Source organism: Vombatus ursinus, unplaced genomic scaffold (genome assembly GCF_900497805.2).
Source record: "Vombatus ursinus unplaced genomic scaffold, bare-nosed wombat genome assembly UNPS02014841.1, whole genome shotgun sequence".
In the NCBI taxonomy this organism is placed as follows: Eukaryota; Metazoa; Chordata; class Mammalia; order Diprotodontia; family Vombatidae; genus Vombatus; species Vombatus ursinus.
In genome coordinates this window covers 26,796,571-26,824,256 of record NW_020954619.1, presented here as the reverse complement: position 1 = coordinate 26,824,256, position 27,686 = coordinate 26,796,571, and the positions used below count along the sequence as shown (strand labels likewise).

At 34.0% G+C, this 27,686-nt stretch overlaps 1 protein-coding gene across 1 annotated transcript in view; it reads right to left on the bottom strand.

Moving 5' to 3' along the window:
- Window positions 1-27,686, bottom strand: part of CSMD1 (CUB and Sushi multiple domains 1) — a 2,488,924-nt gene that overhangs the window by 1,391,179 nt on the left and 1,070,059 nt on the right. The window contains exon 4 of the mRNA XM_027840340.1: window positions 11,149-11,343. Within this exon, the coding sequence (XP_027696141.1) occupies window positions 11,149-11,343 (195 nt within the window). The remainder of the gene's footprint in view (window positions 1-11,148; window positions 11,344-27,686) is intronic.

Below are 27,686 nucleotides of genomic sequence, written 5' to 3'. Positions count from 1 at the left end.
ATGGGGGGAATGATGTTAAATTTGGAACTGGAATGCCTATGTTCAAGTATCAACTTCCACATTTACTAACTGTGTAGTCCTGACTATTTTCCATAACTCCTCTGAACCTCAAATTCCTTATCTGCATAATGAAGATTATCATATTTTCTTCACTTCCCCACCCAAATGAAAATACTTGTTTAATTTATTGTCCAATCAGCAGATGCATTTTTGTATATATACACATGTATGTGCATATGTAAGCATGTGTTAATATAGCCAGATATAGGATGTACTGAGGAAGGCAGAAGATTAGGGGAGACAGAGGTATAAGTAATATTTTTATGGTGGGATGGTTCATTTGATTGAATTTCCTTAAATGAAATATCTCTGTCTTGGACAATCAGATAAAGCCCTGCTTCAGTAGTAGGAAAATTGGATTTGGAGTTAGAGAGCCAAATATAATAAATATGTTTTAATGAGTGATAATATTTTTGTAACTTGTCTATCACATATTAATGTATAATAACACCATAATTTTGCTAATACAGTACATGATTAAGAAGAGTAATCAAATTTTGTTTAAATCTCTACCTTTGATGAGGAAAATGCAAGAAGATCATGTAGTTTTGCCTCTGGCTCCAATTTAGCTTAACATTAATTAGTTCTTCTAGCCTTTGGTTTCTAACCAATCCCATAGAAGTTCTCTCTTCTTTTGAAGAGTATATGCCAATACAATATAATTATTGGGATAATACTTAAGTTTAAACAAATTCAAATGTTCAAATGACTTAAATGTAGAACAGGCATCAACATATCATTCTCAACTCATTCTCCTAGTTGTCACAATAACTAAATGAAGTCATGTACATAATGGAAAATAAAGGGTGCAGTAGGGACTACAAACTGAAGAATATGCATGAAAAGGAGGGTTTGTATGATATGGCTTATTTTTTCATAAAAATATAATACTTTAGAATTGGAAAGTGTCTCAGCTATCATTTAGTTCAAACCATTATTTCTGAGTTGCCTCTATGCCATCTTTAAACTATCCAAACTATAACTGAATTTCTTAATCGTAGGAATTTAATTACATTGTGAGACAATGTGTTCAATTTTTAAACCATCTTAATTCAAAAAAAATAGCTAAATATTTCTAGAAATGACAGTCATTTGTCACCAAATGCATGCTACTCTACAAAAATATATTTAGGGTATCAATTCTTAACAGAAAGAAGGACTGAAGGCATGGTACTGCTATTTATCATTGTTTTTGAACAACTTTATCTTGCCTTTCATTATTGAAGCTATTCACAGATTGTTATAGCCATAATGCATGTATGTTTGTTGTTCTTTTGGCTATCAAGTTTTGATTATATGTTGCTTTTCCTAAGTTTTTCATGTGTCAATGAATTTTTCTCTTCATAATACATTACTAAGCAAGAACATTCCACCACACTGTGACAGAATTTGGTCAGCTATTCCTCAATCAATGAGAATATTTTTTTTCTAATTTTACTATGGTAAATGATATGTCACAAGTATTTTGAGAATTTTTTTTTTATTATCAATAGCCTCCTTGGTTACTTACTTAATTTGATCACTTGTCTCTTGAGGAATAGCTTTTAATATTGCATTAGTGTCAATTCCATATAAATTCAGAAGACAAACTTTCTCATAAGTATTGATTGCAAATACATTTTCCAATCTTTTATCTTCAGACTCTAAGTCCAAAGATATTATTTCTTTAAAATATTATGTATTATGTAATATAAAATGTTTATTATGTCTATTGATATGGAATTTATTTTAAAATTTTGAGGTTTAATTACCTTATTAGATTTCATAATGGGCTTAGATTCTTATAATCTAGCCATTGCTTAGATTCTTATAATCTCGTCACTGCCTCACAGACTCCTTAAGAGTCTGGCTAATATGACAGATGTTCTAATAAACCTTGTCTTTGGCTGAAAGAAGGTTTGGGTCAAATTCTTTTGGGCAGGACCTGCATGTTCTGATTTTGGGGTCCCAGCACCCCTGAACCCCTAAGCCTCATCATTTTGGTGGCCCATATGGGGAAACTGCCTAACCCCAAGTTCTTCTCCAGCCAAGCCTGGAAGGTATGTAAGTCTCCCCCCACCTTTCTTGCTCTGCAGTGGGAGTCACTCTCCCAGCACCAAGGCTTGGAGGTGCTTTTTGGGCAGACAATTAAGAGGCTGTCTCACACTTGGCCTGACACTCTCAGGCTCTTGGTTCACTGGGTCTGTTCAAGGCCACAGACGTGGGTACACCTTCCACAGCACAGAGGACAAGGATGGAGGCCCTATCTGGAAGTGTATGCTCAATGATGTCAGTTCTCTTGGTGCTAGAGAATTTGGGAAAACCACAGTCGCTTTTTCATTCCCTGAAACTTACCCCCTTCCCTCTACACCCCTGAATTCTCCTTCATGGAGGTTACAGGGGAAAGTTAGAACAGCTAAAAATATCTTGGCAGATTCTGGAGGTTTTGTGATTGATCATTAATTAGTTTGGAACACCTCTTTACAACCCTGGTCACTCTTTTCTCCCACTCCCCTCACTTGAGTCAAGGTGATATCTGTTAACCACTCTCATAGAAGAAGAGAGTTTCACCCTTTACCCCTCTCCTTTGATTTTACCCTCCCCCACCTGGGAAAGGAAGGAGGGAGGAGGGGCAGTAGCTACAACATGGGCCACCCTGGCAATGGCCTTGGGCTGTAAGGCAACCTTTGCCTGGAAGCATCACCCAGGTTCAGCACATCCTGCTCAAGGTAAAAAAGCTAGCCTTCGAACTTGGGTAAGTACACTCTTTTAAATTTGTAGTTTTAACTGTTAATGATGAAATGTTGATTCTCTATGTAAAGTAATTTGGAAATTCATTTAACAAAACTGAAGTCACCTGACTGGTAATAGGTTTGTTTCAAGTTTCAAATTGGTGAACTTTTTGTATCAGTTATGTCAACCAACTTTTCATAATTTGGTTACTGCTAAAATAATTTGGCTATTATTGGTTATTGTTTTAATGTGTAAACTAGCCAAAAAGCTTGTTTGGGTTATGTCTTGCTGAGAAATTTGCAAGTGTATAGAAATCTCTAATGATTGGATTTTTACACCAGGACAAATTTAAGTTTGAGATGTAAATCCTGGGAAAAGATTTTCTTAAGCTGTGATTAATGAAACTTTCTATTTGAGGTAAAAACTCATAGGATTTTATTTTGAGTTGTCTGATGGATCATAATAATCCATCAATAATCAATAATCCACCATCTGAGAAAGGCCACAAGCTTCTCAGAGAGAATGTGATACTGGTAGGAAGTCAGCATTGGGAAAAAGCTGAGAGGACAATTTTAGCCTCAGTCTAAGATGGAATCCTCCTGGCTCGGTTTCCCCATTATATTCCTTTGAAAAGTAACTTTACTCACCTGGCTATTCCTGAGTCTGGCTATGAGGTGGATTTGATACTGCATGGTTGGAAAACTGAATTATCTGAATCCAGAGCTAAGGATGTTTTATCCTATCACATCTAGACCCTGCAATCTTTTCTGTCAGATTTTATTGATAGCAAACAGCGGGTACCAGCCAATGTCCCCCCATCATTCCCTGGATGCAGCCTGTGCTTGGTTTCAGTCAACCTTCTTTTTGGGGCCCCCTCGAGGCAGGGACAGCTCTATGACCCTTGCTAGCAAGAAGCAATTTCAGAAGCCGAGATCTTCACTCCTTACACCAAAAGAATTTGGGTCCCATTTGTTTGGGGGGGGAATGATGAGGATGGGATCTAGACCCCAAAAAAGAAAAACCCTGGACTTTCCCACATGGTCAAATCTCTGGCGGTCTCCTGAGGCTATAATCCAATCAACTGGCCTTTCACTGTGGCTCCACCCAATCTCCCAATTCTGTTACCCTTAACGTAGCCTAGACCTCCCTATGTCCCCTGGCCTACTTCCCACCTTTAATCCTATCTAGGCTCCATTCTCCCTTGGCCACCCTTGGAGTTCTATTACCTCACAGACTACTTGGCCACAACTAGATCTCTCCCATAATTTTTCTGTATATAAGGTCCATCTTGTCTCCATTAAGATGCTTAGATTCTTATAATCTAGCCATTTTTTAGATTCTTAAAATCTAGCCACTGCCTCACAGACTCCTTAAGAGTCTGACTAATATGACAGATGTTCTAATAAACCTTGTCTTGGGCTGAAAAAAAAAACATATTTCATAATGTAAAATTCTCCTTCATTCTTTATATAAATAAAACCTGGACTTTGTGAATAATTTTTAATACACTGCTGTATTCTACTTGCTAATATTTTATGGATTTTTTTATGTCCATTCAGTAGTTATATATGTTTCTAGTTTCTTTCTATGCTAATCTGTTCCTGGCTTGTTTCCCATATTTGACTCTTAAAGTGAATATTATGGAGTACATTTTCTATTTGAAAAGTTCAGATGATGATGATGATGATGAAGACAATGAATATTGTATTTAATTCACTTGTAAATCCATCTGGATCAGGATTTTTTCTCCTTTGAAAGTTTATTTATGATTTACTATCTGGTGAAGTTTATCATTTCATTTATTGTTAAAATGAGTATTTCATATTTTTAAAAATAATTTATCATTTTTACTTTGGTTCTATTTCCATAAAATTAGTTATGATATTTCTTAATAGTTTTCTTTATTTCCTATCTAGTCTTTGTGAATTGTATTTTATAATGTTTGATCTTAGGAACTATCCTTTTCTTTTTATGAGTTTATTAGCCAGTTTTACTGATTGTGTTGGTCTTTAAAATTAGCTCTTTTTATCATCTCAACAATTTTTTCCCCATTTTGTATTATTTTTGACTTTTACTATTAACTTTTTTGATACCTGTTTTAGCATTGCTTATTCCCTGATTTTTAGTTTTTTTAATGTATATTTCTAGTACATTAATTTTATCTTTCAATAATATACAGTTTCTTCAAAGGACTGATTTAAATACAACTTATAAATTTTGGTATATAGATGTGTTCTTATATCATTTCATATAATTGTTTAGTGTTTATATTTTGTTCTTTGAAAATCCACTATTTAATATAATATTTTGGTCTATTTAAGTCTTTGCATTTTGTTTATATCAATTAACAAACAAATTTTTATTGTGTTCTCATGTATAATGAATATATTGAACATTACCTTCATTGTGAATTTATTTACAAATTCCTTTGTCCTAGCATATGATTAATTCAAATAAAGAAGACATTCAATGCTAAGAAAGTATAAATATGTATTTTAATATTGTCATTCATGAGCTGTTAATATATATTAGATTTTTTTCTAACATTCTGTTCAAGTCCATAAATCCTTTCATAGTCATCTTTCTGCTATATTTTCCTCAGTACAAAGTAAAAATTTTGGAATTATCTATCTATCTATCTAATTAATAGAAAATGGCCTATAACTATTAACAACTTATAATTTATTATCTTTGACTTTTTGCAGTTTTTTTCTTTCAGTATTAGAAATATATGACTTTTGATACATACTGTGAACAATGATTTTTTTCTTTATGTTTTTAATTCTTTTCTCACATGACTTGCTTGACAATATTTGGTTTTACTATTGCTTTTTTTCAAATAATTATTGTCATTTTTTATTCTGCTGTATCAGAATAAATTCTACTTCAAATTTTCATTTCAATAGTTTTAATGAATCTTTGTATTTTATATGTATTTGTTGCATATAGTCAATAGTTAAGTTTTTAACTCTCCAATTCACGCTATTTTACTTTTTCATTTGGTAGTCAAATTCATCCCATTATAATTAATATTATGATTCTTAAATTTGTTAAAAAATGCTATATTAATATTCTTTTCCATTTAATTTACTTGTTAAAAGAAAGAAATTAGCACTATGTAGTTTTAGTTCTCTGTGTGTTTATGTGTGTGTGCAACAGTATAACTTTGCTTTCAGTCTTTTCTTTCTCAGACCCAAATCATTTTGGTCATATCTTACCCCTTTTTATAATCAGTCCTTCATTGTTGTAGTTCTTTTGCTTCAGGTGATTCCTTTACCAATCCAACTGTATGAATCAGATACTCCTGTTACCTCTTCCTAATCCATCCCACTCTGCTCTTTAATGTCATCTTCTATAACCACAACCTTTTTATTTTTTAACCTTCCATTGCTCAATCCAAATAAAGGTATGGTCCATGACTCACCTTATTCCCACAAATACTAGAATGATTTATCTGTGTTACTAGAATTGAAATAGTAAATCACACTACAGTCCCCTATCTTCTTCTCTTGGGCATTTATTTTTGAAAATCTGAGCCCAGAGTTTATTCACTTTGTTTTCTTCCATGGCCACAAGACTTGTAGCTCCCCCAAAGGAAAATAATTTTCTATCCTTCTTGATCATTACCTAGCACTCCAAATCTAAACAAAAATAAATAAATAAAATAACTTTTTTTTATCTCAGTCTACTGAAATTCTTTATTCCTGGGAGTCAATGAATTAGCTATTCAACTCACTTTCTCATCATTAAAATTTCAGTAAAGTGCACTACATATTCCTCAAAGTCATTGATAAAAATATTGAAGAAAATATGTCTGAGAAAAGAAACTTATATCAAGCCATTAACTACCTCACTTTACATTGACACTAATCCATTAATCAGCACCTTTGGGGTATTTTCAACTAGTTACAAATCCATAACTATACTAACATTTATACCACATTTATCTAACCAGTTCACAAGAATATTAATGGACTGGGATTCTTCAGAGGGTAATGAAGCTCTCTTAGGCTCACATTATAAAGTCAGTGAAAAGTACTCATACAAGCCTTGTTATTCTTTTCAATTTACTTAAAATCTGTCTTACCATTTTATAACAGTAGTTTCTTGCATTTTTAAATCTGCAAATAGCTACTACCACAATGACTCAATAGTCTGTGGGCTTAGCTTACTACTTGAAATTTGAAGCCAAGCTAACATGTTTGTAAACAAATAAGTTAAATTTAGAAGTAAGCATCTGCTCATTGGAAATAGTTTGAGTATAAATTTGGAAAATCTTCTATCCTTAAATACCTACCCAATTATTACTTCAATCATTGAAAATTAATTCCTCTGGGACTTGACAGACTCTTTAAGAGTCCTTAGGTAAGATGCAAAATCCTTTCCTGCAGGAATGGTTTCAATTTCTATCATCCATTAAAATCTTATAAGGGATTAGTCAATAGCTAGTCAGATTCACATGAATGATTGGAGGCAGCAATATTTGAGTTTGAATACCAACATTTCAATTATTATTGTGGCCTTTGAAAAGTCATGTAACTTTTCAAATCCCAATTTTCTCATCTATAAAATGAAGGGATTTGACTAGCTGATCCCAAACATTTTCTCCAGATTTTCAATTATCATCCTACAGTCTATGACAAAAAGATGGAATCTCTTCCTGGGATGAAGAAGAAAAATGTTGCTAAAAGGTAAGATGTTAAGATGGTAAATACTAAATTTCTCATTACTTTGCCTAGGACTGGTTTTTACTAAATGTATAACACTCTTTGAAATTTATGTTGTTCATCTTTGTCAGGTAGGAAAAAAATAATATTTTAGATATATGAGTTTATTTTATTTACTCTTCCCATTTCCCCTTTCAACCTTCATATTGCTTTGTTCTTCTTCCTTTCCCTTGCTCCCATCCTCTCATGCAAGGTTCAAAAGGAATTTGAGGGAGGTGAAATGGTACCATAGAAGGAAGAATGTATTTAGAGTAAGAGAACTTGGGTTTGTTTGGTGACCCTAGGCAAATCACTCATTTTTTTCTAGGCCTCTGTGTCTCTCTGTTTCTTCATTTATATAATAAGATTGTTGACCTAAATGGCATCTGAGGGTCCTTATAGATCCAAATATCTTATACATAATAGATTTAGTAAGTATATGTATGTATACGTTGTTGTAGTTCAATTATATCTGATTCTTTGTGGCCCCAAATGGGGTTTTCTTGGCAAGGATACTGGAGTGGCTTGTTATTTCCTTTTCTAGCTCACTTTATAGATGAGTAAACTTAGGCAAACAGGGTTAAGTGACTTGCTCAGGGTCACAAAGCTAGTAAGTTTCTGTGGCCAGATTTGATCTCAAGAGGGTGAGTCTTCCTGACTCTAGGGCTGGTATTCTATCCATTGTACCAGCTAGCTGCCACATGTGGGGATACACACACACACACACACACACACACACACACACACACATGCACACACATACACATAAACACAAAGTACATATATACATATACATGTATACATATACATATGCACATATTATATAGCTATATACATGTGTATGTATGCAAATTCTATGTGTACATATGATATATACCTGTCACTGTGTGATCATATAACTATGTTTACATGCATATGTATGTGTGTATGTATGACTGCATGTTTACACACATACACACACACACACACACACACACACATACTCGGGCGGCACAGTGGAGAGAGAGTGTCAGGCCTTTAGTCAGGAAGATTCATTTTCCTGAGTTTAAATCTGGCCTGTGGCCTTCAATCATTGAAAATTAATTCCTCTGGGACTTGACAGACTCTTTAAGAGTCCTTAGGTAAGATGCAAAATCCTTTCCTGCAGGAATGGTTTCAATTTCTATCATCCATTAAAATCTTATAAGGGATTAGTCAATAGCTAGTCAGATTCACATGAATGATTGGAGGCAGCAATATTTGAGTTTGAATACCAACATTTCAATTATTATTGTGGCTGTGTATCTTTGTCAAGAAAACCCTAAATGGGGTCACGAAGAGTTGGCTGTGGCTGAAATGACTCACCAACAACAAGAACATCAAATACTACTACTACTACTAGTACTATTACTGCTACCATACAGTATATAACATATGTGTATAATACATTCATGCATGCATATGTACATAAAGACATACAACCATGGAATGTGAATTTGTCATTGGGCTATGGAAGTTGGGATTGGAAGAAAAATATGAAAACTAATCAAATAAAATGTTACAGTAAAGGAAAATAAAGAAATAAAGTTAATGAAGTATAACACAAATGAGTAGAAAGAGAAAAAAATAATCTTGAAAGTGAAAATAAGAAGCCATTCCCACCTCTGAAGAGAAAAGCGCTTCAACTCAGAGATCTAACTTAATGGAAAATTGTTGAGTTTTAACCAACTCCAATTTTATTGTGTATACAGAATATTTAACCTTATGGTGATGACAATTTAATGAAGTGAATATCCTTTAATGGAGCATGTGACCCGTAATTTTAGGAGTCTGTATTTGGGTTAAACGCTCATAACCCTAATTGCACTCTAACCCCAACAACAATAATGATAAAAAAGCAAAAACAAACAAAAAGTCATGATACTTGAAGTTTACATTATGTTTCATTTTTGTTCTTATATTTAGAGTACTTGGCATATAGTATACACACAATAAAATGTTTATTGACTAACTGGTTGACAGTGTCGACCTCACAGGGTTGCAAGAAGTGATAAGAAATGAGACCTTACATTGTTATATTGCTGCTAGCTATTATTGAGTTTTTTGTTTGTTTGCTTTTTGTTGTTATTTTATTTAGGTCATTTTCCTTCTTTTCTTGGACAGGCATTTTAGATGGACAATGAGATGGGCACAGAAAGGAGTATGAGGAAGACACCATTCTTGATTACTTTAGGGAAACTGAACAATGCTTTCATTGATTCCAAAACTCCTACTAATACAACTCTCTTCCTCTCTTCTCTTTTTAAAATCATGAATAGTCTTTCACTGATAATACATAGCTATGATTCACACAGCACTATAATTGTACTCTTCAATACATAAAAACTGGGGGTAATTCAAAAGACTGTGGCAACTCATATGGTTAGTATTATCAGGCTACAGTATATTAGCTACAATGACTTGAAGATGAGAAACATTATAAAAGACATCCTCAAAGATATATGTGAATAGAGGTATGCAGGTGGCCCAATGGATAGAGTGTCAGACCTGGAGTCAAGAAGAACCTAAGTTCAAGTCCAAACTCAGACATTAGTTGTGTGACCCTGGGCAAGACAAGTTATCTCTTTCAGCACCATTTTCCTCATCTATAAAATGGGGATAACAATGATACCTACCTATTATAATTATTGTGAGGATAGAAAGAAATAATATTAGTGAAGTTGCTTTACACAACTTAAACAACACAAATACTAGCTATTATTATTATTATTACATATAAAAGAGAGATTTATCATGACCCAAATATACCACTGAGGTATCAGTGAGGTAACAAAAAAACAAAAACAAAAAAAACAGAAACTACTGGCAAGTATTAAGAATATTGGATAGAAATCTTATGAAGCATTTATACGAGGATATAGACAAAGATTACACCATACTAGAAGATGTGAATGCATTCTAATCTGTACTGGTAGGGAGAGTACACATAGTGAGCTAAAGGGTTCATAACCATATCAGAGTACTTACTGTAGCATATCTAATCCCTCATTGCTTAAGTTCAGTGAGGATTCTCACATTCAGCTATGACTGTCTTATTTATAAGAACTAGATTTTTGATGCTTAAATTTTTCCCCCTTGAAATAAATCAATGAGGACATAGTTGCATCTTTCCCATTTATTTCAGTCATTGTATTTTTTGTAATTGTCATTGTAATAATGAAATATGAAGTCTTGTTGAGTGTGTATTTCACAATTGTGAAAGTGATGTGAGTGTCAAGGGCAAATTAAGCCATCTATAACAGGGAAAGAAATAAGTGTGATATGTTGTGCCTATTATATGCCAATCCTAAGAATATCATCTGACCTCCACAATCTTTCCAAGAACAGTGATAGAGGTTCAAAAATAATATCAGCCAGTTCTTTTAGTATCTTGAGATAGGCATGACTTTGAGAATCTTTTTTTTAGCTCTAATTCTATAAATGGTCTAATTTAGGCTTGCGTTTATTCTATACAAATTTACTTTCAATTGTAATTTTCTTAACATCAGACCAACTTAACACGTTAGGGAATTTATCCTATTTGACATGCCACGTTCTGTTACATGAGACTGGTTTTAAAATATGCATTCTTTTGCATTGACTACTTAGCAACACAATATTTTTCCCTTGTAAGTTAGCATGTATTCTGTACCTCTGCAAAATGGAGCTGGAAAATCCCATAATGCACCATTGCCAGGACTAACTATGCAGGTAAGCATAGCATGACCTTCTAAAACATATCCAGAAAGGCAACTGTATCGAATTTTATCTCCTATGTTGAATCTGGCTCCATGGAGGACTCCCTTAAGTATTTCTCCAGGATTTCCACACGTGTGGCTAGGTAGCACTGTTGAAAGAAAGAAAGAAAAAATAAGACAAAATAGTTTTAGATATTTTTTCTGATATTTAAATTCTTGACATAATTCTTTTGCACAACTACCATGAACATAAGAGGCTTTCACGGAAGCCTCTAAGCAAGGGATTCTTAGACTTTTTGTGTCGTGAACGATTTTAGCAATCAACTTGCAGCCTATGGTGTCCAGTATAGTATTGTCTACTGAATGAATTCAATTGAATGAAATACAATTGAATGAAATGTTAATTTTCAGTTTCAATTTCGTGAAAATAAAGATGTATTTTTCCTCATTCAGATTCACAGATCTCAGATTGAGGACCCATACTCTAAGCTATCTAAACTATCCTATTTCTTATCTTTATTTTCTCTCTCCCTACTGTAAACTAAGAAATGCCGCTCAATCCCTTTGTAAACCCAGATCCATCACAAACTCTCTAAAATTCTAAATTATCCTATTGACCACATTTTAATGCTAACAATGTGGTTATGGTATGAGCTAGCAGTAATCAGAATTTACTGTTTTTGAGAGTGAGAGCCAATATTTGTCCCTCTGAGATAATTCAGGAAACATATAATGTCATACTTTGAACAATTTAGCAAATGTCAAACTTAATCATTGGGAAAGCATTCCATTGTTACACAGATTTTCAACTTAGATGATACACCCCTACATTAGTTGAGAGAAGTCCAAATTGTTTAGCAACTACTATTTTTTTGTGCCCTCTGCAAACAGAGCACATAGGCAATAAGATAAAATTCTTCATGAATTATCCTAATAATTAAAGACAGTTATTATTTCCAAAGAAACCAAATTTCCAATAAACACTTTATGATGGCATACATTTTTACTAAGTACATGAGAAAGAAATCAAGTTTCCATGTACAATTATAAAAATATAATCACTAGCACTGTTCTTGTCCCTCCAAAATACCGGAATGACTCTCTAGTAGTTGTTGTAGTAATATACCATAATCGTAACAACTGAAAGGCTAAGTGGCACATCGAAGAGAGAGTGAAAACTCAGTATCAAGGTTTACTTCTGATACATGACAACTATATGACTGTGGATGGCTAATTTAACTTTCCTGTGTCCCAGAAAATACTCTTAGACACTAAATTGAAGATGAGTTATAAAACCAATAAATACCAAAAGAAATACGTGTCAGAATTAGTGATAATAACTCCCACTACTATAGTACTTTTAAATTCTATAAAACTCTACTCATATTCAATCTACAAGAATCCTTACTTGAAAGATGAGGAAATTAAGGTTCAGCCAGGGCAGTGTGCTGTAATGTACTACAAAAGGCTCTAAACTGTATATTTATAGTTAGACCCAGTAACACCACTATTAATCCTATACCTCAAATATATCAACAAAAAGGAAAAGGGACCCATAGGTACAATTACATTTATAGTAGTTCTTTCTGTGGTGGCAAGAACTAGAACCTAAGGGAATGCATTCCTTTGGGGAATGACTCAACAAATTATGGTATATAGATATAATGGGATACTAGTGTGCTATAAGAAATGAACAAAGGGAGGGTTTCTGATATATCTGGGAAGACTTGCATGACTAATGCAGAGTGAAGTGAGCAGAGCAAAGAAAATAAATTATGAAATAATGACAATATGAAGAAAAACAACTGAAAGACTTAAGATCTCTGATGATCATGACCAACCATGATTCCACAGGACTGATAATGAAGAATACAATCCACCTTCTAACAAAGAGGTGATAGCTGAAAATGTCAAAAGAAACATTCATTTTTTTTTCATATGACAAATGTGGGAACTTATTTTGTGTATGCAAGGATGACTTTTTTTCCCCAGTGAAAGGTAAGAGGGAGAGAAGATAAATATTTGTTAATTGGGGAGATAAAAGTAACTTTAAAAGTTAGAAAAGAAAAAATGCCAGTTTTAAAGTTCAAGATCCTGGATCTGAATTCTAGATCTGACACATACTACCCTATGAACTTGTGCAAGTCGTTTATCTTCTCTGATGCTCACTTTCCCCATCTACAAAATGAAGGAAATAAATTAGATGATTTCAAATTCCTTTTCAACTTTAAATTTATGATCAAATTAATTTTTCAGGATCACACAGCAAGTAGTAAAGCCAGACTCTATAACCAGTAATTTTTTCATCAAACTGAGGAACAGGAATTTGCCTCCCACTTAATGTTTTTCTGCATCTTACCACTTACAACTTTAAAAAAATAGATAAAAAATTAAGGGGTTGGAGAAAGCCCAGCCTTTTAGAGGATTGGTTATAGATGAATTTCAAGAAGTTGAATAATATCCAAAGGACACCATGATATTCAATAGCTGCTTAATTTAAAAAGTGAGTGATGGTTATGGTAGTGATGATCACACGAGACTCCTGGATTACATTTTGTGCCCTTAGATTCATGGACCGATATACCTACACTTTTAGAGTCACTTTTCATGCTGCTTCATCTCACTACTTGGATTTTGAATCTATTGATTTGTAGGGATGTCATGTAGAGTTCTCAAAGAAGTATTTATCTCAATTTTCTATTCTACAGCAGATCAGGAATCTGGATTAGTATTAAGGTAACACCCAAGGGAAGAAAGCTGAATGAGGAGGAGGCAGTTCAATCTAGGGAGACTAGATCATAGAATCGAAGATTTAAAGCAAGAAGGGGCTTTGGAAGTAATCTTGTCCATTGCTTTCATTATACAGATGAGGAACCTGAGACACAGAGAGGTTAAACAATTTACTCAATATTATATAGATGGTAAATGGTAGAGCCAAGATTCAAATCCTGTTCCTCTGCATCCAAATCCAGTGCTCTTTCTACTCACCCATTCTTTGAATTGTTACCTGTGTCTAGAACAGCAAGTGACTGGATCTACTTTTTTCCATCTGAATTCCAAAGGTCAATATGATAGGATGAATATGACTCAGGAATAGGAACTTTTACTGTCAGAGTATGAGGTATTGTATGACAAACAATCCTGGTGTTATTTATTATAGCACACCAGGAGAAGAAAAATGGTGACCTATTTCAACACTCCCTAAATGACACCATTTTATAGCATCTTGTACAAGAATATTTAAAAATCCATCACTAGTACCACTGGCATCTGTAATACTCTTCTTCATAAATTTAGACTGCATGCTCCTGCCTGGGGTTAGATTTTACTATTACTCATCACTCATATTGCCCCTGGATACTCTGCTAGCTTTTTCTTGTTCTCTTCTCATCTCTTTCTTTTTTAATCTTTTCTATGTTATGTAGCTAAATGTTCCATGTTTAAAAAAAACCTTTGCACCTTTTTTAACCCCTTAAATGGAATAGTTATGAAGTAAATCTGATAATTTAATTGAATGTATAAATAATAAGAACGTATCTTTAATATGAATTCCCAGTACGACCACACAAATGCATATTATATATTGATTGGTAATTTAAGTACATTCATTTTAGAACTATGTACAGATAGGTGTTTAAAATAGATTTTATTGGTAATAAGAGCAAAAATGTAACTCTTTGCTGATGTGAATAATATATAATATGATATGATGTGATATGATATGATATGATATACACATAAGGCTACTAAAATTCTAATGAAACTACCGCCATGTAATAGTGGGGTTATTTTGTGTTTTTTTTTTTTTAGTTATTTTTGTGGTTCCATCTACATTTGGGGGATGAGAATATGAGGCATAATAGATTATATTTACATAGAATTTTAAAGCTTCCTAAGTGTTTTTTTCTCAACAATTACAATGAAAACAAAAACAGCATGAAAATAGGCTATTCAAATATTATTGGTCCCACTTTATAGATGAGGAATCCAAGGCTTAGAGAGTTTAAGTGACCTGTTTCTTATTACACAGATGGTACGTACTGAAATAATAATTTTAACCCATTTTTTCCTGACTCCAAATCACATACTTTGTTTTCACTACGCTTTGAAAGCATCAAGATAAATATATATGTAACAGCTTCCAAAACAAACCTGGTGTATTTTGCATGTTGCTGCTTATGTGGAAAGAGATGTGACTCTGGTTTGGCGGAGACAATGTTAAACAGGACATGATGTTGAGTACTTTCATGAGAAACGGAAGCTTGTGACACCTTCTTCAGAGACATTTGTGCTTAAAAAGACATTCTTCTAGAGGGCCAGTTTGAGACAAAGAAGCCATAGACACATAGAAGAAATCATTTCCTCAAAATGCCCTCAAAATTTTTTGTTTTGGTAAGGCAATTAGGGTTAGGTGACTTGCCCAGGATCATACAGCTACTAAGTATCAAATGTCTGAGGCCTCATTTGAACTCAGGTCCTCCTGACTCCAGGGCTGATGCTCTATCCACTGAGCCACCTAACTGCTCCAAAATGTCCTCATTTCAACTTGCATCTATAGAGATTCCAAAATAGACCTCCTTGGGTGAAAAAAAAAAGCCCTCCCTATTTGTGTTTAGATCTCAGCTTCTAGCTAAGAGTTAATTCACTCTTGAATATTTTTTGGAATTTTATAATCTATAAATTTTTTCTGATTTCTGTTTGTTATTTGCTTGGATAAGTGTTTGCTCTCTATTTGCTGTTTGTGATGGTCTTTTATAAAATTATCCAAGTTAGAAGCTAAGCTATCTAGGGGAAACTTAGGGCTACTTTGCCCCTCAAGTGTGATCAGGGAAGTAATTTTTGTTCTGAACCTATTGTACTGTTAGATCAGCAACATTTGAGGTGGGCATCCAGGTATAATTCTCACCCAATATCCCTCTTACAGATGAGTGAGGAAAAGAACAAGTGCCCAGACAGGGTCTTTTCTCTAATCCGTTCAAGGTGAAAATCACAGTCTCCCTTGGTAAAAAAAAAAGGGTAATTTAGATTCCAGAGATATTTCTCTATATTACCCATGAGGTATATCTATACATTTAGACAACAGTTGGAAATGTTGCAACATATCTTACACAGACACACACACACACACACACACACACACACACATATATAAACATATATTTTTTCACCTCCCTAAATATCTCTCTGTCTCTGTCTCCATCTGTGTCTCTGTCTGTATCTCTTTCTCTGTCTCTCTCTCTTTTTCTCTCTCCCCTCCCTCCTCCTTTCTCCCTCTCCCTCTCTCCCCTCCTTCATACCCCTCTTTCAAAACCAGGATTCAAATCTAAGATCTTCAGGTACCTGGGTAAATTTTGAAGTCCTCACTGAGGCCTTTTTATATACCTACCTAAACAAACAGAACATAGAGTATGATTTTAACAACTTGTAGCATATGAGCTTAAATTCTATTAAACTATTTTCAATTTTTCTTCAATTTTACCATGTAACTTTTCCTCCTTTGCAACATGGTAGCTGTTCTAATAAAGTTAGAACTCAGGAAAACTGTTTCACTGTTTAGAGCTGCACCTCTCCCCATGAAATTTTAGAGCCCTGTTTCTAACCCAAAACTTCATCTTGCTCAAATCCATTTGTGACCACAGAGAGGAGATGCTTACTGGGAAGATCAATTGAATTTGAAGATAGCTTAACAGTGCTAGAAGCAAACATCAAATTCTTTTATCAAAGCAGACTAAAAATGTCATACTTATTTGTTTCTTCATTTAAAAGAAATTAACTGAGAAGGAATAAAATTTGTTGGCGGTATATACCAAAGTTTATAACTATATTTTGGGGGAAGATACGGTATTGAGTGTTTGGTTTGGAATCAAAGGACCTTTCACCTCTATGGTTCCCAAAATGAGGGGTTGAATTTTATGACCTATAGAAACATCATTTCCAACACCATTGTTCTATAATCTTTTGTATTACATATATCATTCTTGCTGTCTAGAACAGTCTGCCTTTGGCCTGGTCAGGGATTACATGGAGGGAGCCCTGCTTTTCTAAGGTAAAAGTCTCACCTTTGTTCTAGGTAGTCTTATTTCTTTTTTAAAAGGGAAATTTTGGGTTTAATTCAACTCTTATAAGCCTCAAGACAGTGAGATGGCTTAAAATTTAAGAAAAGAAAAATAGTTTAATAAACTATTTCACAAGATCCCTAATCTGGCTAGAGGTTTCTATGTTATAACAAAACTGAGTTCTATCCTGGCAGAAGACCTAAGGTGACCACTCAGGATTCTTGAAAATTGGTCTGAACTCAGGGAGATCTGAAGAGACAGAAATATTGAATTAAAATCATATGAATGTAATGAGAAAAGCTGCTTCTTCCCAGTGATTTGCTTTAAAATCTAGGAAACTTTAGAAATATTGAATACTTCCCCACTTTTCTCAGACTAGCTTTCTCCTCATTAGCATTTAAGAATGTTAGTGATAGGTTTCTGAGGGGATAAAAATCTAAAAATGACATATAAATCACACGTATCACAGATTCTGAAAAAAACTCTATTTCAAAGTTAAAATGAAAGCCTCCATAGACAGCAATGTGTTATTTACTAATTTGCCAATGATAATGACTGCAATAGGCTAATAGCTATCACAAACACAGAGGATCAATTGTACATAAATTCTATGCAAATCAGCTATCCTACAAATAGGACTTGTCACACAATACAATGTTGTCACTGTTTTCCTAACCTGATATCTGTGGAAAGCACCAAGAAATGAGAAGATTTAACTAGGCCATAGAATAAGCTATTGGACTGTTGGATGGGAAGACAGATGAAAATGACAACCATGCTTCATGAAATATGCAAGAGTTCACAAGATGCCACGGCTTGTCTACATCAGGCATTTGTTATATTGTTTATGATCTTACAAATTTAAATCAAGTTGATCTGGGAAACAACAAAACGAAAACAACATTTTGTGGCAAAATCTGGTATATGTGCCTCAAAACTTTGAGAAAACAAAAGTACACAACACTGAAGAGAAAGATGTCAAAGACTACAATGACCAGTGATAATAAGTTGATATAAACATCCTAGTAACCTGTTAACATGAAGTTGCGTGCCAGAGACAAAGAGATATACAATAAAAATTGAATATTCCTAAGCAACTGTCGACAACTTATGAAAAGTTAGAATTAAGAACTCTTGGGATCTCAATATCCTTATGAGATGATGCTGTCTTTGAAATACAGCAGCTGGCATTACTTTTGATCAATGGCGATTTTACTTAAAGTTGGCATGTCTTACAAGAAATAGTGTGTTACAGATGAATTCAGCATAAGGAAAAAATGGGTGTGAGTGCTGATGCTGGATAAGTCACTTAACTTTTCAGTGCCCCAGGTTACTCTCTAATGAGAAATTGTAAAGGAAAGTGTTATCTTCATTGTTAAAATGAGTTTCCTTAACAAGCATCTATAACAAGGAAAGCTCAAGCTCATTTTTTTTTAAATGGAGAAATTTAAAAAAGAAATTAATGTGTTTGCTATATTTCAGTGTTAGAACTGAGGTATCATAACTATGAATAGCAAAGTGCCAGCTTCTTTCCCTGGCACCACTGTTGATGGCAGAAGGACACATGGGGGAGCCTAAATGTAAAGTCACCATTGGATGCACATGGTTGAGTAGACTTGTGGTGAGTGAATGAAGGTGTACTGGAAGCTTAGTATAAATGTGTAAGTATGTGTGTGTGTGTGTGCGTGTATGTGAGAGAGAGAGAGACAGAGACAGAGACAGAGACAGAGAAACAGAGACAGAGACAGATAGAGAGATAGAGGTAGTGGAAGATAGAGACAGAGACAAAGAGATAGTATTACTGTGATTGCGTGGAGCACAAGCAGTGATAGAGGGAATGGACCTGGAGTCAGGAAGGCTGATCTTTCTGAGTTCAAATCTGGCCTTAGACATTTACTGTGTGACCCTGTGCAAGTCACTTAATCCTGTTTGCCTTAATTTCCTTATCTGTAAAATGAGCTGGAGAAGGAAATAGCAAACCATTTCAGTATCTTTGTCAAAAAAACCCAAATAGAGTCACAGAGACTCAGACACTACTGAAAATATGACTGAACAACAGCAATGATTTGTGAGTGGATCTCTTTACTAATATGAGTGATGAGTTTGAGTACAGATTTGAGGATTTGTTTCAGTTAAAAATACACATTTCTGTCTGAATATATCCAGGTGCATAATACTGGCCAACATTCCAAGGAATATGTACATCCTCACCCTGAAGATTAGCACATTCTGAATCCTCAAGAGTTGTCTAAGGGGAAAGAGAAAGCCTGGGGAGAACTGGCAGAATCAAGGTTTGAATATGTGAAAGTCCGTTGTAACAATAAATATACATTTAAAGATCTAACTTATAAAAGAGTTTCTCAGAAGAATGGACATAAATTCCTTAAGGCCCATTCCAAGGCCCACTTTTGTGTGGGATTTTGGAGCCCTAGCTTCTACTTCTAACCCTCTTATTAGTTGTATGAACTTGGGCAAGTCAATAAAAGAGTTTCAGTTTTTTCATCTCTTAAGTGGTGATTGAAACTAAACTTGATGCTTAAAAAAACTTTAACATTATAAATTCCTATGATCTCTAGGTCTGGCCCATGTTAATCTCTTCCCTCCTTAATAATTCCATAATATTTTGTAGATGAACCATATATTTTTGGCACTTAATTATATTCAAAGTTAACAAATATTTTAGTTTCTGTCTCATAATATATTGTGCATGAAGTTTTTTTATTATAATCTTGTTATATTCTCTTTACTTCTTTTGCATTTTAAGTTATATCTCCCAAATAAGATTGTTAAGTTTTTGAGAGAAGATGTAATGGCCTATACTTATTGTATTCTATTTATAATATTCTCCTTCTGCTCCCTACCCCTGTGCTAGCATATTGCTGCTACTCAATGAATACTTGAGAAATTGCTTCCTCATTCATTCTCCTAATTGAGAGGTTTTCACCTCTAGGAAGAAGAAAGTGATAATAATGCTGTCATCTGCCCTTATAAAATTACTTTTGTTCAGTTCTGTGTACCATAGTCAGTTTAAGAACATCACTGAAAAGCTGGAGTATCCAAAGGATGGTAGCCAGAATGGTGAAGGGACTTGAGACTTTGTCATAGATCAAACTAAGAAACTAGGGATGTTTAACCTGGGAAAGAAAAGTTTCAGGACATTATAGTAGTCTTCTAGTATTTGTAGGGATATCACATGGAAGAAACATTATGCATACTCTTTTTGTCCCCAGAGGGAAGAACTGGGAGAAACGGAGGAAAGCTGATGCCAGGAGAAACTTCTTAATAATTTTTGCTGTTCAAAATTGCAATGGGCTGCCTTAAGAGGTCCTGGCTTCCTACTCCCTAGAAGTCTCCAAGTATGTCATAGAGGGGATTCCTCATATTTGTGAGTTGAAATAGAGCCTATTGAGGTCCCTTCCAACTCTTAATTTCTGTGATTTGTGATTCCTCACGTCTGAAATTGACTCAAATTTTTCTATATGAAAGGGTTGAAGGAGACATGCTTTCTGAGGTCACGGGAATTTTACACTCAAGGCTATCATCAGGTGATGTAAAAGACCTTTCAAGAAGTCCTGGTGTTTGTTGCCCTTTCAGTGCTTAGTGTAGACGCGATTTGTCTCTTGGCAAATTGCCACTGTGGTCCTTGTATAAGCCAAGTTTGTATAGCCATGGCTAGAAACATTGGCTGTCATTCTAATTATGCTCACAGAGAATTCCCTCTGTAACACTACAAATCTGGCAAATACATATGGTCACAATTCAGTGGCTTAATTAGAATATCACATCAAACCTTTAACCCAATGGTGGAAATGATTAAATGCATGTCATATTAAATCCCTTTGCAAGAGAAATGTGAAAACATGATGCTAAAATGAAATACAGCATTAATATTCATTACTAGGTAGGGACAGAAAGCCACGGCACAGAAGGTTTCTGAAATGTAACTGAGGAGCGGCAGCAGTTTTAACAGCATGTCTACAATCAATGAAATTTCATTAGGTGCATTCATGGGAAAACTGGGTCCCAGATGTCTTGTATCAAACTATTTGTTTACACTTTGCTTTTCTAGTAGTCTTTGTACAATTTAAGGAAATGAAACCTCAAGTATATGCCATATAAACCACTTCAGATTTGGGTGAATTTGTTTTCTGTATGCTGATGATCTGGATAGTAGCACCACCAGCAACTTAAATGTGTATTTGAGCCGGACCTATGATTTTATTGTTACAGAGAACTTTTGTTGTGGAAATTCCCCTAAAACTAGTGCAGATTGGCAACTTGTCTGCAACTTGAAGTCTTAGAGAGTGGTGCAATTCAGTGACCTATTAAGGGTTACAGAGCCAGGAGACTTCAAGTGTAAGACTTGTGCCCAAGTCTCATAGACTCCAAGGTAATCCTGTATCTATGATGATATGAGAATTCTCTTATGTGTATATACACACACTTGAATCTGTAGAAAGGACAGGTGATATAATTTGCCTCTATCATATATTATTGTATGATCAAGTTCTTGTATTACTCAATTTGAAATTAAACTTTAGTTGCTTTAAAGAGTCTCTGGATACTTTTACCAAACAATAATTTGCCTAATTAATAGTGTGGAGGAAGAGAGTTAGGGAGAGGGAGATAGACACTAGTCAACAATCAACATTTCATCACCATTGTTTTCAGAATAATCATGACGTATTGAGCCAGCCAGGGAGGGAGGAGAAGAAGACATTGCCTCTTTAAGGAACTTGTAGTTAAAATGAAGTAATGTGTTTAACACAAAAGGGACAAAAGTATATAGAAACTATATGATGAGGCTCACAGTTAACTACAATGAGGTGGGCATACATCCATGATAATGTACATAGTTTATGCATTTGCTGAAAGGAAAAGATGTGATTTGTTGAAAAAGGTGAGGGTGGGTGAAATTCAGGGAATCATAGTGGTAGAAGGATCCCCAGATATTGTTTAAACTGAATGTGAAAAAGAATATTTTTTTCAAAAGTCAGAAATTAAGGTCTTTATTTCAAAATCTGAGTTTGGTTGACCCTTTTATCAAGTGCCAGCAGGAACTTGCCACACCCATTACAAGTTGTCTATGTATCTAGCAAATAGAGTCTGGCCATCAGTAGACCAGGCTAAGGAAGTGCACTGGGGAGGCCAAAGGATGGTGGTAGATATGAGAATCAGGAGAAAAATCTGTTTTTCCATTTTTAAAAATTCTAAACTTAACAGACACCAAATAAAACAAAGATATCCATATACATTGTAGAACAGGAGAGGTCTGTACGTGAAATTGTGATTTTGTATTATGTCAAGTTTGCTTTTCTTTTTGAGTATATAATAAATTCAACACATAACTTCCAAAGTTGTCCTACTTTTCTGTTGTTCCTTCTGGACTGTATTCTGTTAAAAGGGGAAAGAATTTCTCCTTCCAGGTAGAAGACATATAGGAATGTGATTTTCCTACGAAAACTCAAATTCCCTATGAAAACTCAAATTTCACAGTGTGAATATTGAAGGCAAATTCCCCTACACACACTGAAGAATAAGATTGTGGTCATTTTAATACTCCTCCACTCCTCCCCCAAAAGCAACACACACACACACACACACACACACACACACACAGATTTGTATGTCTTTGTGGAAATACACTAAATTCTCTAGTAGTAGGAATAAAATATAGATTTAGAGTTAGAAATCACCTTAATAGTCTAGTCTAACCCCTCAAACAGCATTTATTTATGAGGAAACAGACACAGAGGACTTAAGTGATTTACCGAAGTCACACAGGGAGCAAGCAGCAGAACTGAGTTTTGAAACAGGTCCTCTGATCTTGCACTCATCTCACTGGCCCACAACTCGATATGAGTTAATTCTATTTTCAGCAGGATCTTATCTGAATACAAAACAACTTCAAACTCAGAAATATGCTGTATCAATATTATTTTTAAAAATTTAGACAAAATTAACACAGATATTAAGTGTACTGTGGGATTTTTAACAATTTAAAAATCTTGGAAAAAAGTTTTAGCATTTCTTCTGTGTAATTTAAGCCATTCTCAATTTTTGTGGAACTCTGGGAATTTGAAGAGATACAGCTTGTGTCTCATGTGATAAAATTAGAAGAGAGAGGATGCCAAAGCAATTGTAACTTGGTAAGATGAAGGGTAATCAGTATGTATCATGTGGTCAGATGAAAAGCTTCAGGGACAATACAATTTGAAGCAATGTTGCATTGGTGCTAATCAACAGAGAGTGATAACAGCAGGCAGGAAGGATTGCCTTGGAGCATTGAAAGAGGCTGTGGCACTTGGGCCAAAAGATTATGCTGGATAGGAGGTTAAGAACCAAACCTAGATGAAAGGAATAGGACCTACAGGTAACAGCTGCAGTCAGCAACTAAAGGATAACTATCCAATTTTTTTCTGTAAATAAAACAAAACAATTATTTGTTTTGAAATTATTCATGCTGTCAGAGGCAACATAAGAGTGGGTAAATGTTCCCTAAAGGAATGATCTTATTGGGAATAATTAGAAAAGCCATAATCCAACACTCAATATAATAAAGATTACATCTGAGAGGTCAGTAAAATCCAACAGATGACTTAAAATGGCCTACCAGATGCAATAATCAAAATACACTTCACTACTCTAAGATAATATACTCAAGAGCATACCCTCCACTAACATGGGTTATAATCATTCTAACTTGTTTTTTTTTTTTTGGTAGCTTTCTTTAAAAAAAAAAATTCCAAATTCTCTCCCTCCTCCCAGTTCCTATCCCACCAACTGAAAAGACAAATAAAAAGAGACCCATTATATATGTGAAAGCATGCAAAACATTTTTGCATATTAGCCATGTTGGGAAAATAGGAAGAAAAAAGTAGAAAAATATGAGTTCTGCCCTCAGATTTCATCAATTATCTCTCTGAAGATAGATAGCATTTTTCATCATGAGTCCTTTGGAATTGTCATGGATCATTGTATTGACCAGAGTAGCTAAGTCTTTCATATTTTATTATATTTTTCACATTGCTGTTACTGTTTAAAATGTTCTCTTGGACCCACATGTACAAAAATATCCATAGTAACTCTTTTTGTGGTGGCAAAGAACTGGAAATTGAAAGGATGCCCATCAATTGGGGAATGACTGAGTAAGTTATGGTATATGAATGTAATGGAATACTATTGTGCTATAAGAAATGATGATCAGGCTGACTTCAGAAAAACCTGGAAAGACTTGTGTGGTCTGATGCTGAGTGAAGTGAGCAGAACCAAGAGAATGTTGTACACAATAACAGCCATGTCGTGCGATGATTAATATTGATAAACTTAACCCTTCCTAGAAATACAAGGATGTAAGACATCTCCAAAGACCTCATGATGGAAAATGCTATCCACATCCAATGAAAGAACTACAGAATTTGAATGGCTATTTTTTCTCTTCTGTTGAGTTTTGTTTCCTCTTTCTGGTGGTTCCTCCTATTGGTTCTAATTTTTACTTACAACATCACTAATGTGAAAATATGTTTAATAGGAATGTATATGTATAGCCTATATCAGATTGTGCGCTGTCTTGGGGAAGGTGGTGGGGAGGAAGGGGAAGAAAAATTTTAAACTCCAAAGCATATGGAAGTGATTGTTGACAAATCAAAATAAATTAATAAAAATTTTTTTTAAATGAAAAAAATAAAGTTGAGACACTACAGTTAAAAAAAATAAAATGCTCTCTTGGTTTGCTCATTTACTTTTCATCAGTTCATTTACATCTTCCCAGATTTTTCTGAAATCATCCATTTCATTATTTCTTATAGCATGATAGTATTCCATCATATTCATATGCCACAACTTGTTCAACCATTCCCCAGTTGATGGACATCCCCTTAATTTTCAATTCTTTACCAAATCAAAAAAGTCTACTATAACTATTTTTGTACATATTAATTGTTTTCTTTTCTTTTTTTACTTTATTTGGTATACTAATCCAATACCAGTATTACTAGGCCAATTGCCACAGTTTTACAACCATTTGGGGCGCAGTTTCAAATTGTTCTCCAGAGTGGTCGGACTAGTTCACAGTTTCACCAAAAGTTCATTAGTGTACTTGGTTTTTTCCACATCTCTTCTTGCATTTGTCATTTTCCTTTTCTGTCATGTCAGTGAATGTCATAGGTATGAGGTGAAATCTTAGAGTTGTTTTAATTTCTATTTTTCTAAGTATTAGTTATTTAGAGCATTTTATATAATTATTGATAGTTTTGCTTTTATCTTTATAGGTAATGTTTGAGTTTTTAAGCAAAACAAAATAAAATAAACAATAGCAACAAAAATATTCTCTTTCAATCCAGCTTTGCACTTAGTCAAATTCATCCTTAGAAAATTATCAATTATCAATAATACTGGAAGGCTTTACAACTTGTTGAGACCCAACAGAGCTTATGTTTGAAAGGTCAAATAAAAATGTTAACATTAGTTTTTCAGAAATCATCCTGAAGAAAGTTGAATATCAATTTCTAAATATTTGGTCCCTAATTTCTTTTAGTCCTTGAAAATGTGATACTTTTCTTATTTTTCTGATTATATAAATATGTGATCTGCTACCATTAACTCTGTGATCGTGGTCTTCATTTTACTCCATCTGTTCAATTGGGCATTGGAAGAGAGAATTTCTAAGATTTTTTCCAATTCTAAATGTTTTCATTCTAATTTTTGGTTAAAATTTAGAATTTCTTCATTATTGGGAGTGCCTAGTATGAAAACTCCCTCTAGCAGATGGACTAGGAACTCATATTTAATTTCATAGAAACATAGGATCACAGATTTGAGTTGAAAGTGACCTCATTTTGTAGAGGAAGAACACAAGTTTCACAGAAAATATTTGACTTGCTCAGGATCATAAACAGTTAAAAAAAATCATAAAGACTTGAAGCAACAAAGATTGGATTCAGACTCAGGGCCTCTTTCTCTAAATAAATAAATTGATTAACAAATAGTCATATATATATGGAATACATGTATCTAACCTTGTATATATTCATTTACAAACCTTGGGGTGCTATATGCATTTTAGTTATTATTATTGTCATTATTATTATGTATTATGAAAAATAGATATTTATCTAAATAGATTCTGGTGCAGATGGACTGAATTGTAGGTAAGTAGATATAATTTAAAATTAATCTCACCATTTGCCTTTTTTTTAAAACATGTATACCTAATAATTAGTGGTGGGGAAAACCTGAAGACCAAAAATAAATCATAGATAAAATTTAATAATAGATAACTAACCAATGTTTTGTTATATTAATTTGTATATCATCTCTATTACATTACACTTTCTTTCTTATTAGTTTATTCTTCATTGTCACTCATTCTAACCTCATTTAATTAGTCTCCTGCATGCTGACAGTTACTTTCTAAAAATAGCTTTAAATGAAAGTTATTGAGGTAAGCAGTTTCAGTTTATGGAGCCATGGTCTATTGCTAATTTATGATTTCCATATCCATTTGAACCTAAAAGCTCTTTCCATTATTGGATTAACATAAATAGATCAAATGACATTAAGAAGAGGCTCTACTTCAAAACATAAAACATGTTTCTTTGGTACATATTGTGCTGCCTGGGATTTGTGAATGTTAAACTTTCCCTATTGCCAAAGAACTAAAAACAGCTCTCAGCTTTCCACATAAATGGAGGGGAATTGTAACATGGGTAATCCAAATCAGTCCATATTCTAAGAGCCCTTTCTTTTTGGGTTTGATGTATATTTTTTTCAATAGATGTACCTTTCTAACTATTTTAGTCCCTAATTATACACTAGCTGGCATTGTAGAAGAAACAAGACTAGAAATGAAATCAAATTGACCTTACCTAAACTAGAAATGACCACATTCTTCTGCCAGAAGATTCTGTGATTCCATAGCACGGTGCCCAGAACATTGTAAGCTCTAAATAAATGTTTCTCCTCCTTCTCTTCTTCCTCCTTCCCTCTCTTTTTTCTCCTTATTATCATTACTACTTTTGGCTTCATTGCATGGATTAGTAATAACAATCACTTAAATTTAGATATTACTTTAGGATTTGTAATGTAATTTTCTTTACTTACCTAGCAATTATTTAGTAATAGAGGTATTATTAAAAAAATTATGATTTCATTGCTGTAGGGAATTCAAAGAGAGGGAGCTCCTCCTACCAATGCAGATAAGCATTTTCTCTATAGACAGTTCAAGTACTATTATCTCAACTTTACAGATAATGAAATAGAGGTACAAAGAGGATTAACTGTGTGCAAAACATATATTTAGTAACATGATAGAGTTGGGGCAGAATGGGAACAAAATTTGTTTGGTTTTGTTCCAATTGCACTATCATTTGAAAAAGAATATTGGCCCCAGTAGCAGATATGGTGGCATTTAGAAAGAGATATCAGAGCCATACCCA